At 38.8% G+C, this 12,689-nt stretch overlaps 1 protein-coding gene across 1 annotated transcript in view; it reads left to right on the top strand.

Annotated features, from left to right (window-relative positions):
• Window positions 1-12,689, top strand: part of LOC122793921 (latent-transforming growth factor beta-binding protein 4-like) — a 2,484,519-nt gene that overhangs the window by 533,964 nt on the left and 1,937,866 nt on the right. The window contains exon 5 of the mRNA XM_044062009.1: window positions 1,955-1,982. Coding sequence (XP_043917944.1) covers window positions 1,955-1,982 — 28 coding nt within the window. The remainder of the gene's footprint in view (window positions 1-1,954; window positions 1,983-12,689) is intronic.

Here is a 12,689-nt window from a genome sequence, read left to right as displayed (position 1 = left end):
TCAGTCATTTCTGAGGGAAAATAAAACTGGATATCTTATTTCCGATGACATAAAAACACAGAAATAGATGATGTGGGAAGAATCTAAGGAAGCATTTGGAAAGGCTGTCTAACTCAGCAATAAGGTGGCATTTAAAGTTCCGTGCATATATATGCATGGTATAGCATTTAGATCACAATTATTCTTATGCAAAACATCAGCTTGGGTTTAGAGAACAGGTGACAGTTAAACAGATTATAAGAACAAGCTACTACCTGGATGTCTTTTTAACATTAAAAGGGTTTTGGATACAGTAGTCACCAAAAATGGCAGGTCAAGGGATAATCCACAGATAATCCACAGGTAAAAAAGTTCAGGAAATAGTAGAGAGTGAGAGGATGTTTAGTACACTTAGACTGCATAATAAATAGGCTTATTCTCCTCCTCTCCATCAAGGAAATATAAAAGCAAAACAGGTTATTTTTGTAGGATGCAAATACAATGAATGCAGGAACAGTTATGGGCAAATGAATGAAAGCTGTTACTAAAATAAGAAGAAAACAAGCAAAGATGATGTACAAATCATTCACCTTTATCTTCACACATGAGAAAGGGGATTCACAGTTCCTATATGGTAAGGGAAAAAGGAACTAAGATGTGGAATAATGGGATGATTTGCCAGGGTAATATGGAAAATTCCACTTGTTTTCATGGAGAATAAGTCACAGAAACCATATGGAATACTTCACTTAATCCATAGAAAAAAGTTGAAATGCTGAAATATCCCCTAATGAAACTTCTGAGCAGATCATTGGCTAGGTTATGGATTTCTGTGAAGTATGCAACTATAATATCTGTTTATTAGGTGGGTGAATTAGTACTCAAAGTAGTCTCAGGACTTATCAGTCTGTTAGTCTAAATTCAGTCATGTAGATGTGTAGAGGAGTAATAAAGACTCATGCGATGTTTGGAAGATAGCAAACATGGGTTCACAGTCAGAAGACTGTGATAAATGGACTTGTTTGGCTGGGTCATGCCATAAGTAGATGGGTTACTGCTTCATGTTGTACACTAAAACATCTGTAATGTCTTTGACTATATAGATAGTCATAATAAAAAACAGACTAAAATTTGACACACACATTTCTAGCACAATCAAAAAGGTTCACAAGAAAATGGGAACAGTGTATAGAAACAAAAAAAAATTAACAAATGCTGCAAGAATAGCCATAGCTAGAACCCACCTTCTCTCCTCACTCTTATATGTATCCCCCATACTTACCTACCTCAAAAGTCAGAACTAAGTAAATTAGAATCATGTTATAATAAGATTGCCAAATTTGCAACATATTCCACACATTCAACCCATCACTGTCAATGCCTAAAAAAATCTTTCTTGGTTGGAACTACCTCATATTATGAACTATAACCAGTTAATAATGGCTCACAAGATAATGCACAATCCTGACAATGCACCTTCCCTAAAAAATCTTCTACAACCCTACTCTAACATTCATACTCTTCGATCTTTTAACAACAACTAACTCCAAGTAACCAAAGTATCCAATACAGCAGGCAACTCTTCTTTACTCTAACTTTGTTGCTAAAAATTGGAATACCCTTGCACATAGTATTAGATCCATAAGCAATCTTAATCATTTCAAAATATGTCTCGAAAGACACTTATTTGAATCCTGGCTTTGCACGTGTAACACTCCAGGTTAATTATTAACTTAGCATTACTCATACAATTTGGCTGTACATACTAGCTCTGTTAACATAACCCTTCTAACAACACTACTTCTCTATAAGTAGTTACATTCCTAGCTGCAACTCTCACCACAGAACTATTTTTTTTTGTTTTTAAATTTTTATCCTGTAAATGTGTTAACATTATTTTTTGTCAATTTTGTTTATCATTTCTATTACTTGTGATAATTTGTATGTAAGCTTAGATTGGAGCTTTTCTCCCCAGGTCTCCGCTGAAAATGGGTACTGTCCCAGTCATACCACCCCGGTAAACAAATGTAAAATAAATAAATAAATAAATATTGCACAATTGTTTGGAAGTTAAACTGAAGCAGGTGGATACAGAAAAGAAAATGAATGTGTGAACTGGGAGTTGAGATATCTGTTGCCCCATTGGTCAGTCCTGGGACATATGGTTTTCAAAAATGTCATCATAAGACAGCAAAATGGAAGCTAGTGTTCAGTACTGAGAAGTAAAACAAAAAGACTCAGTAGATCTACTGACATTAAACAATATCAAATAGAACCATAAAAATGCACTGTTACATTACCCAGTAAATATATTCAAAAGGCTTTTTATGAAAATTCAACAAAAAAGTCAAATGGTTGAGCATTTTCATCTTAAGACTTCATCAGAGTGGAAACAATGAGCATTCTCAGATATCTTAACTTTTAAGAACCCATCATGTGTGTAAACAGCCCACTAAAAGATTTTACAACAGCACCCCAGATGAAAAGAGACTAATGCATGATGCAAATATAGGGATTATAAAAACTTCTGTTATGAGTTGTTGAGTTGTAAGTCACAGAAGGACCGACTCACTAAGCAAATTGCTGAAGAAAACCCAACGTAAAACATCAATGTTTGCATTTTTTGTAGGGGGGGGTCAAGTCTTCCATGTCCCAAACTTATATATCCCAATTCCGCATTCACCTAAAGACAAAGATGGAAGTAATCTCCCAAAAGAAAGGAATCAGTGTTGGTGTACACATAGAGACTACACCAGTAGTGATGTCATGTGTCACTGCTGGTGCACACTTATAAACTACAGCAGCAGTGATGTCCTATGGAAAACAGTGATACAAGTCTTTAACTTCACAGAGATGTGTTGAACAAGTTGATTCTTCTGAGAGTTGCATGTTAAAGGTAAAGCAGCCATTGCAACAATTATTATTATTATTATTATTTGCATTTGTTTACCGGGAGATCTACTGGCCCAGGGTGAGCCCATTTTCATTAGAGACCCAGGGAAAAAAGCTCCAAAAAACAAAACATGATAAAACTACAGTATCAAAATACAGAAATCAAGCACTGAGGATACAGAGCACTAAAATGCTGAATAGGTGATAAAATAAAATATATAATACTAGTTATACAGATGTTAGATTTTAAGTATGCAAGCCAAACAAGAATACAACTGATGATGGGATAATAGCGAATGTGTGAACAATGCAGTATTGCAGTTTTGCAGTAGAGTTGGAAAGATGGGAGCAGCAGATTAAATATTCTGACAGTAAGGTATAGCCTTAGAGCTACTGCTATACAGGCATCAAGAATGAATAGAATATATGGCAGGTAACTGATATAGCAGGTTATGTGTGGCTGGGTGGCACATGTTAGATGCTCGGGAAGTTCTAGCCAGTTTAGATGCTGGCGTGATATTCAGTGGTGGGAGAAGTGTTTGGTGCTGGTTGCAAATTTTGCAGTTTTATTGTAGCATGAGTCCAGTTTGGATTTAAGAGAGTTTTGTATATTAGTAAGGAGAGGTGCAGCATAGAACAAAGATGGAAGTAGAAGGGAAGAGGCAAGGGATAGTATTCCTGCATAGGTAAGGAGGTGTTTGTGCCTGTACAGGATGCCTAGTTTCTGATGTTTTTTTTTTTTTTTTATGTTTGTTTTAAAATGCTGGTTGAAAATTAGGTGTTTGTCTATGATGACCCCTAGAAGTGTGGTATATAGGACTATTTTAGGCAAGTGTTGTTGAGTGAGTTGATGGTAAATTCATTTTTGGTTAGGGGTATAGGTTTTTGGGGGGTGAATAACATGAGTTTGGTTTTATTAGCATTTAGGGCTAAATGATTATTATACATCCAGGTTTCAATGGCGGCGAAGGCATTCTGAAGTAGACTTGGCCATGCAGATGATGATAGAATCATCTGCATATTGGATGACATTAGCATGGGGTGTGCTGGTTTGGAAATCATTAATATAAATGATGAAGAGCAGTGGACCTAGTATGGACCATTGTGGGTCTCCAGTATTGATGTCGAAGAAAGGAGAGAGGGATTGGTGTCACCTGGCTGCATGTCGTTTAGCTGTAAGGTAGGTGGAAACCCAACCTAGGGTATGGGAAGATATGCCAAAATTAGAGTGTTTGGTCAAAAGAAGTGGGTGACAGTATTGAATGCCTTGGAAAGGTCAAGAAATAGTGAAGAGATAAGGTATCCTGAGTCTCGAGCATGGTTGATTGTATCCAAGAAAGATATAAGAGCAGTGGTGGTGCTATGACTAGATCTAAATCCATGTTGGGTTGGGGAGTGGAGGTTGTGTTGGGGTCTATATCACAACAGCAAATGCTATAAAGGGATAGGTCTCTGGTATGCTTATAGTGGTGTATATTAGGCACTGGAGTTTGGTTTATGAGTTATGTATGCAGTAAGTGATCACTAATGACAATGACAAAAAGATTATAAGACTCCATATTTCAGCAATTTTTCAAATAAAGATGAGCATTTCAAATTATCTAATGCCTTTTCAATGTTTAGATTAAATATTATCACTGATTATCTGCCTTTTATTTTAACATTGTCATTTTACCTGTGTAGCATAAAAAACTATTTGGTCAAGGTGTGCTAAATTTGTCAAGAGGTATTTGAATATTTGAGAATTTTAGAAACTGTTCTTAAAATTATTTAGGGTACACTGATGTGTAGTCTTTGCAGTATATTGGGTATTGTTTTGGCTTTAGTTGATTGCTATGGTGTCCCTTACTGCCAACCAAAACTGCAAGTTCCATAATATATGCACTTCAGTTAGGACCAAAAAGAGGAGCCCGTCTACATATTTTTTTTTTTTTTGTATTTTAAAGATTTAATCAAGACTTAGACTTCTTTTAACTCTGCTACAATAAATGGGTTTGCAAACTATTGTTTTAAGATTTATATTTAACGTTTTAATTTATTTTTATCTTATTTGGAGTAAGTTGTTGGCTCCCAACTATTAACGATACATGTTTTTTATAGACTGAAGAAAAGAAAAGTAGAGTTGGCAGATATTGTCTGCCAGATTATAATTTTTACCTGTTCGTATATTGCAGGTAACTTTGCTCTGCTGACTTGTTTTTCCTTTTGAACTTTGACAATGGTTTTTGTACATCGGTATGTCTGTCACAATAGGAGCCTGTGCCAGGATACCGTTTGTGTTTCCTTGATTATCTCCACTGGGAAAGTTCCTTGTTTTCCTCAAGGAGTGGGAATCCACAAGTCAGTTAGTCAAACCAGCATGCTATTTCAGGTTAGGATATGCTTACAGCTTGTCAAGTGATTCTGAAAGCACTGTCATTATTAAAGTTACCTGTAACTGTAATTGTTTATGTTTTGTGGCCTTCTGTATCCGAGGTCTCTAAAGAAGTCTGCTATTACCAGCAAAAATACTTAACTGAATTTTTGCTGTAATTAAGGACAGGAAGGTATGCCCTCACTTATATAATATAAGTTATAAATATAACTGTAAATATATATATATATATATATACATATATGATCATTAAATCAATTAAGATAAAATTTCATCAATTATAAATATAAATTATTATAATATATTAATGATGTTATTTATGCTTTATTTATATGCTTAGGAGGTGTTTTATGCCTTATTTGCATGTAGCGTATTCTACGGTATATTTATATTTTAATTTTTATAATTGATGAAATTTTATCTGAAATTATTTAATGATCATATATGTATATATATTTATATACATTACATTTGAATATATTATATATCATATATTTATATTTGTTATGCATTTGATAATGTGCTTAGGAGGTGTCCATATCCTGTATATGAGCATTGGTAACTGTGTGCTTATTAACAACACTATAGCAACCTGATGATGCATCGCATGTGATTGGATACGCTATATAATGATTTGATATTTAAACATCATGTATTTTTGAGTTGTTCATTAGATCTGAAGAAGCTAAATGTGAAAGCGCTTATCTTCGCTACTCTGTACCATTTTATTTTAAATCATTAAAATATGTCTAGCATATCCCTGCCGTGGACTGCTGTTGTGCTTTTATACAGTTTATTTATTTATCAGTTTGCACAGCAGTGCTTTCATCTCTCTTGCAATGCTTTTCCTCTGGATTAACAGTACACGTGTGTGTGTGTGTGTGTGTGTGTGTGTGTGTGTGTGTGTGTGTGTGTGTGTATATAATTATACAATAATGGCTCATTACTATTCAAAAACAAGCATGCTGATTGGAGAGCCCAACCACCGTGCCCACTGTAAATTGAGCACATACCAATAGAAAAAAAGTCCAGCTGCTGATTGAGTGGCTAGAACTTCTATTTGTTTATGCTTAGATGCTTAGAGGACAGAGCAAAATACAAGAAAAAATAGGTGTGTTTGCAAAGCTAAAGAAAAAAGAAATATTCCTGATTCTCCTTGTATTTCTGCATCGTCCCTCCTAAAATCTCAGCAGTCATACCTCTCAAATGTCTAGATTTTAGCCTCATAGTTTTAGTCTGTTCCACAAAAAAATGTTATTTTTCTGGCACGCCACTGAGGATTGAATTCATAAAATAATATCAGGCATTTCAGGCTCAGGCTTCATATTTTCCACAAATGCACTCCAACACAAAACTTAGTCCAGCACCTTTCTCTAAGTTATAAGAGCAATATTTAAAACCTGTCCCCATTTTTCAACCATTTACCGTCCATTATGTTGCGGTTTGTCCAGATTTATTGGATTAAGAGTATGTCAGCTAGAAACAAAAACAAAAAAAAAAAAAAAAAATCAAAAACAAAAAAACAGTGGCACAGGAAAATAAATTTCTTGGGTGGCAAAAGCCAGGGTACCTTTTTGGCTGGGCTTGTATAGAACCCAGGGCCGATAGCCTAGTACCTACCTATGAACCTATGAAAACAGCAATGGAGATTCTTTTTTCTCCATTGCTTCTCTTGCACTGCACTGATACAGTGTGTAAGTATGGAAATGTAAGTCCCATATGAATGTGCAGTACATCAACAAACAAGGACGACAGCAGAGGAATAGTATAGTCCCCTTTTGCAAAGACATTATTTATGAAAGCTCAGCAATTTCTTTTTTAAATAATGTCATTGTATAATAACAACCATCCACTCCTGTTTGTGAGTATATTAGGAATTCCTCACAGATGGCTTTGTTTAATCACTTGGGCTTTGCCTTCATGATGACACAACACCAACCATGGGGAAATCCTGACATACCTACTCACAGTAGTGGATTACTGCTTAAATATTACTATAAATATGTGTATTTATATATATTTATATATATATATATATATATATATATATATCTATATATATAAGTGTATTAGTTCTGGTTTAGGCACTTGGGCTTCAGGCCAGTTATTTTACATTAAGAAGGTTCGTGGTCTGCACTCTTGTGGGAGAAGAGGCTGAACTCTGCCCTTCTGAGCTGGGAATTTCTGGTTAAAGGTTTATAGTGCCTGAATATTTGAACTGTATCTTACTGAAATTGGTACACCTTGTTTGCTCTAGCATAGACTAGATCCAGGCCTGCTGAATCTAGCTTTGTTTATATGCTTGTTGTTTGTTTGCTTGTTATTTCCCTGGAAGCTAATTCCACCTAATACGCGGCTTCTCAGCACTTCTGTGGATCACTAGTGATATCTGCATTGCTTACTGTACTTATTTCCTTGTTTCACTTGAAAGAAAGTTACTGTTTGTCGTTTTTGCATTTAGTTACTTGTAACACATTGCACTCAAGTTACCTGGCACTTGCTCACTAAAGCAATTATATAAGTCAGCACTAAAAATTAAAAGCACTACACCCTCACTCCCCACTGGCCCTTGTTTTCAATTATTAAGAATTCCCAATATTATTCTAGCATGTCCAAAGGTCAGTTGTCAATCTCCTCTCGGTCCAGCTGGTGAATCTGGGAATCTTGAGGCAATGTTATAACTGCCTCATGTACACAGACAACCCTCTCCTCCTCCCACATAACACAAATACTTGCGAGAGATGCAGCTATTTAGCCAAACTGGAGGCTGAGCTCTCTCAACTCAGGACTGGCAAGACCAGACAGGAGGAGAAGGCAACTACACACACCACAAAACCAGCCTCACATAATGCTACCACACCACTGAATCAAACACATAAACACACAAAGACATACTCGAGGCTCTGAGTAAAATTTACCTAAACAGCAGAGGCCTCCAAAGCAGACACCCAAACAACTGCTACCTCAAGACACCCCACAAGCAACACATAAACCACAAAAGCAGTGTGCAAAGCAGTCACAGCCCTTAAGGCCAAATATAACACCAAACAAACTTGTCATAGGTGACTCCATAGTCAGACACACTGATGTCCCACTCACCAGGCTGAACAAGGAGAGGGTCACAGTAAGCTGCCTATCGGGCGCTAGAATCCGCCACATAACACAAGCACTCGGGTCACTCCACGGAAAGTACAAATATGACAGTCATTGTCCATGCTGGTGTGAACGACCTGAGATGTACCTCCCTGGACTACATGAAAAGAGACATAGAGGAGCTCTCTGATTATGTAGCCCAGGCAGGTATGACCCTGACCCTGAGCAGTATCCTTCCTTCACCAAGAATGATGCCACAATATAGAGACAAGATGATCAGCTTTAACAATTGGCTTAATGTCTGGTGTCATTCAAAGGGGATCCAGTGTCTGTCTGCCTGGGATGACATGCTTGACAAGCCACGCTGCTTCGCAAGGGACGGCTTGCACCTGTCACCCCTGGGATTTCGGATATTGGCTAAGGCACTTGCCACCCCCATAGTGCCTTTTTTAGGCAAGGCTCAAATTCTAAACCTACCACCCTAGAAAACAAAAATGGGTAGAAACTGAGGGTAATGCTGCTCAATGCTAGAAGTCTAAATCTCAAAATGCACGCACTCGAGGCCCTTCTCAGTATGGAGAATATCGATGTCTGTGCTGTAACTGAAACCTGGTTCAAGGCTTCTGAGAGCACCCCGGCACTATTAGGTTTTACCTCATATCATGCGTTCTGGCCCCAAAACCCAGACCACACCACAAAAGGAGGGGGTGTATCCATATTCATAAAGGATACCCACACCTCCAGGTTGGTGGCAATGCACGAAGCTCCGGAAACCATCCAGGTGCAACTAACCATAGGCAAAACTGCTCTACAAATTGTAGCATGCTACAGGCCACCCTCTCAAACTCAGGAACCCCACACAGCCTTCCTGAAGACACTGGAGGGTATAAATGTATCTCCAAACACCATCATATTGGGTGACTTCAACTACCCGAATATAGACTGGGAACATTACTCAAGCCCTAACTTTCTAGCCCAACGGTTCCTGGAGTTCATAAATTCAAATGCCATGGAACAGCTAGTCACTGTTCCCACAAGAGGAGAAAATATACTAGATCTCATTATCACAAATATGGGGACAAAATGCTCCACACTTGAAGTATATCCCTCATTGGTGAGATCTGATCATAAACTAATCTCACTGGAAATCCACATCCCACCCCCACCCCAAACAAAAAAGACCACAGTGAAGAACTTCTCTAAAGCAAACTTCACACTACTCAAGACTGGTGTGGTATCCTTCAAGGCCCCTGAGCCAGTGGAAACCACAACCCAAGCTGCGGAAGCCCTTACAAATGCCTTCTATGAACACCTCCAGGACTGCATGGATCAGGCAATCCCAAATAAAACCAAGACTCTTTCCACAAAGGGCAAACGTCCAGTCTGGTGGACCCCAGCCATTAACAAACTTTACAATAAGAGGAGAAAGCTATTACATGATAGAACAAAATCCATAAAAGGGAAGTCATCCCTGATCATTATTAGTAAAAAAATACGAGCACTCATAAAGTCAACTAAGGCCAGTTTTGAGAGAAAAATTGCCATGGATTCAAAGGACAATCATAAGGCCTTTTCAGCTATGTTAGGAACCTGGGTGGAAACTCCCAGATATGCTCAGAATTAGTCCAAAATGATACAAAAATCACTGAACCCACAGACATTGCCAACATACTGGCAGACAGGTTCAGTGCAAACTTCACCCTCTCCCCTAAAGGAGAGATAACTATCCCAGCAGTGTAGCCTCCCAGACATCTCAAATGCGCAGGTGAAAGCTGCTCTCTCTAAAGCTAAAAACACAGCATCAATGGGACCAGATGGTGTCCCCGGCTGTGTGCTACACGAGCTAAATGAGGAATTAAACCCACACATAAGGCAGCTGTTTAATCTCAGCCTTACCACAGGATACGTGCCCAAGGAGTGGTGTACGGCAACTGTGGTCCCACTCCACAAAGGCGGTGCCTCTACGGACCCAGGTAATTACCACCCCATAAGCTTAACAAGTCTAGTCTGCAAAGCTATGGAGAGGATCATAATGGAGCTCATAAACAAAGATATAGGGGACTTGCAGACATTGGACCCGACCCAGTTTGGCTTTGTCAAGGGAAGATCATGCCTTTTGAACTTGGTCGACTTCTTGAAACAGTCACCAAGGCCATTGATGAGGGAAAGGCAGTCCATACAGCCTACCTTGACCTTGCAAAGGCTTTCGACACAATACCCCACTCGGGTATTGTAGAAAAACTTACCAGCTTAAATGTAAACCCATATGTCACAAGATGGGTTGCAAACTGGCTTAAGGACAGAACCCACAGGGTTAGAGCTGCTGGCGCTATGTCAGACTCCAAGCCGGTCACAAGTGGTGTCCCACAGGGCTCGGTCCTTGGCCCCCTATTGTTCGGCATCTACTTCTCAGAAGTACAGGCCAACATGGGAGGACTTTGGCTGACAAAGTTTGCAGACAACTGCAAACTGGGTGCCATAGTGGAAAGTGCATCGGACACGGATATCCTTCAGAAGGGACTCACAGAAACAGATAGCTGGTGCCAGAACCATGGCCTGAAGTTAAACGCCAAAAAATGTATAGTCATACCCTTCGGGAAAAACAAGGTAACCCCAAGCTACCATATAGGTGGCAATCCACTAAGCACAGAAGAGGTTATCAGGGACCTGGGGACCCAGGTTGACAGTGGCCTTTCTTTTGACACTCACGTTGCTAAAGTGGTTAGAAAGACCTTCTACATTGCCCACCTGATCATGAAGGGATTCACATCCAGATCTAGTGAGGTCATTGTTCCCCTGTACTCTTCACTTAACAGACCAATAATCGAGTACAATGCCCCATTCGGGATGTATCTCACCCGACATCTGCAGCAATTGGAGAGTCCCCAAAAGTTCCTCACCAAAAGGATAAAGGGACTCCAAAATCTGTCATATGCTGCCAGATTGAAGAAACTCCAGCTCTATTCAGTCGCATACCGTCTGCTCAGAGGTGACATGTGCCTGACGTACAAGGCCATGTCCAACCCGGAATTAATGGACATGCTCCACCTCAAAAAATCCAAATCCACCAAAACCACTAGAGCAAGTGACTTAAACCTTAGCACGGATATAAATAGGACATGCTGGAGGTATAGATTTATCACTCAGAGACTCCCTATGCTGCTGAATAAAATGCCGGTCCATGTGAGGCAGAGCACCTCACTGGCTCTGTTCAAGAGAAATCTTGACCTGTGGATGGGAGATCGTAGGTTTACCCTGGGAATCATCTCTGTGTCACTGCTGGACAGAGGCACAACAAACTAATGGGCACAGTATTTTTTCATATAAGGGGTGGCGTAAGCCACAAAAATTTGGGCTAGGCTTATAAATGCCTTAGGGCAGATAGCCTAGTATAAACCTATGAACCTACGAACCTATATATATATATGTGTGTGTGTGTGTGTGTGTGTGTGTGTGTGTGTGTGTGTGTGTGTGTGCATGTGTGTGTCTACGTATGTATATGCATAAAGATATATCTGTATACACATCTATTTCTACATCTACACATATATATATATATATATATATATATATGGGTTCATATGAATCCGTCGACAGCCGAAACATCGCTTATCATCGACACCAAAGCATCGACTGTTCAGAACATCGACAATCCAGGTAAGCGATTTTCCCCCTTACAGGACCCATGGTAGCACTTAGGACCCATGGTAGCGACTGTTGAGAATTTGCGTTGTCCATAGTGTCGCACTAACGAAACAAGTGCTACCATGGGTCCTGTAAGGGGAAAATCGCTTACCTGGATTGTCGATGTTCTGAACAGTCGATGCTTTGGTGTCGATGAGGTAAGCGTCGATGTTTCGGCTGTCGACGGATTCATATGAACCCATATATATATATATATATATATATATATATATATATATATATATATATATATATATATATATATATATGTGTGTGTGTGTGTGTGTGTGTGTGTGGTTTATCCTGCAATTAGAGTTTCAATTCAATATCTCTGAAAGAAACTGAATGCTGTGAATGTCAGTAAGTAGTTTAGTGAAGTCAGTGAGAGGAGCAGGAATAAAGTTTAAATGTTCACTTAAAGCATATTTCTGAGATTCAATGTAAATCTAGGATGAACACTTGTATATTTGTTTGTTAACATACATTTGTAAGCCATTTTGGATTTAATTTTGAGGCGTTGTTTGCATTTTCTATTCTGACTGTTTTGTGTAATATCTTTCCAAGCATTATATGCCCCCTTTAATGGGAAATTGCTGTTCTGAGTGGAGTGTTTTCTCATCATGTTGGGCATTTCTGGATAATTCAGCTCTTTTTGCAAATTTAAAGG

Source organism: Protopterus annectens, chromosome 1.part0, assembly GCF_019279795.1.
Source record: "Protopterus annectens isolate FY-2018-M chromosome 1.part0, PAN1.0, whole genome shotgun sequence".
NCBI lineage: Eukaryota > Metazoa > Chordata > Ceratodontiformes > Protopteridae > Protopterus > Protopterus annectens.
This window is presented reverse-complemented; position numbering and strand designations above follow the sequence as displayed.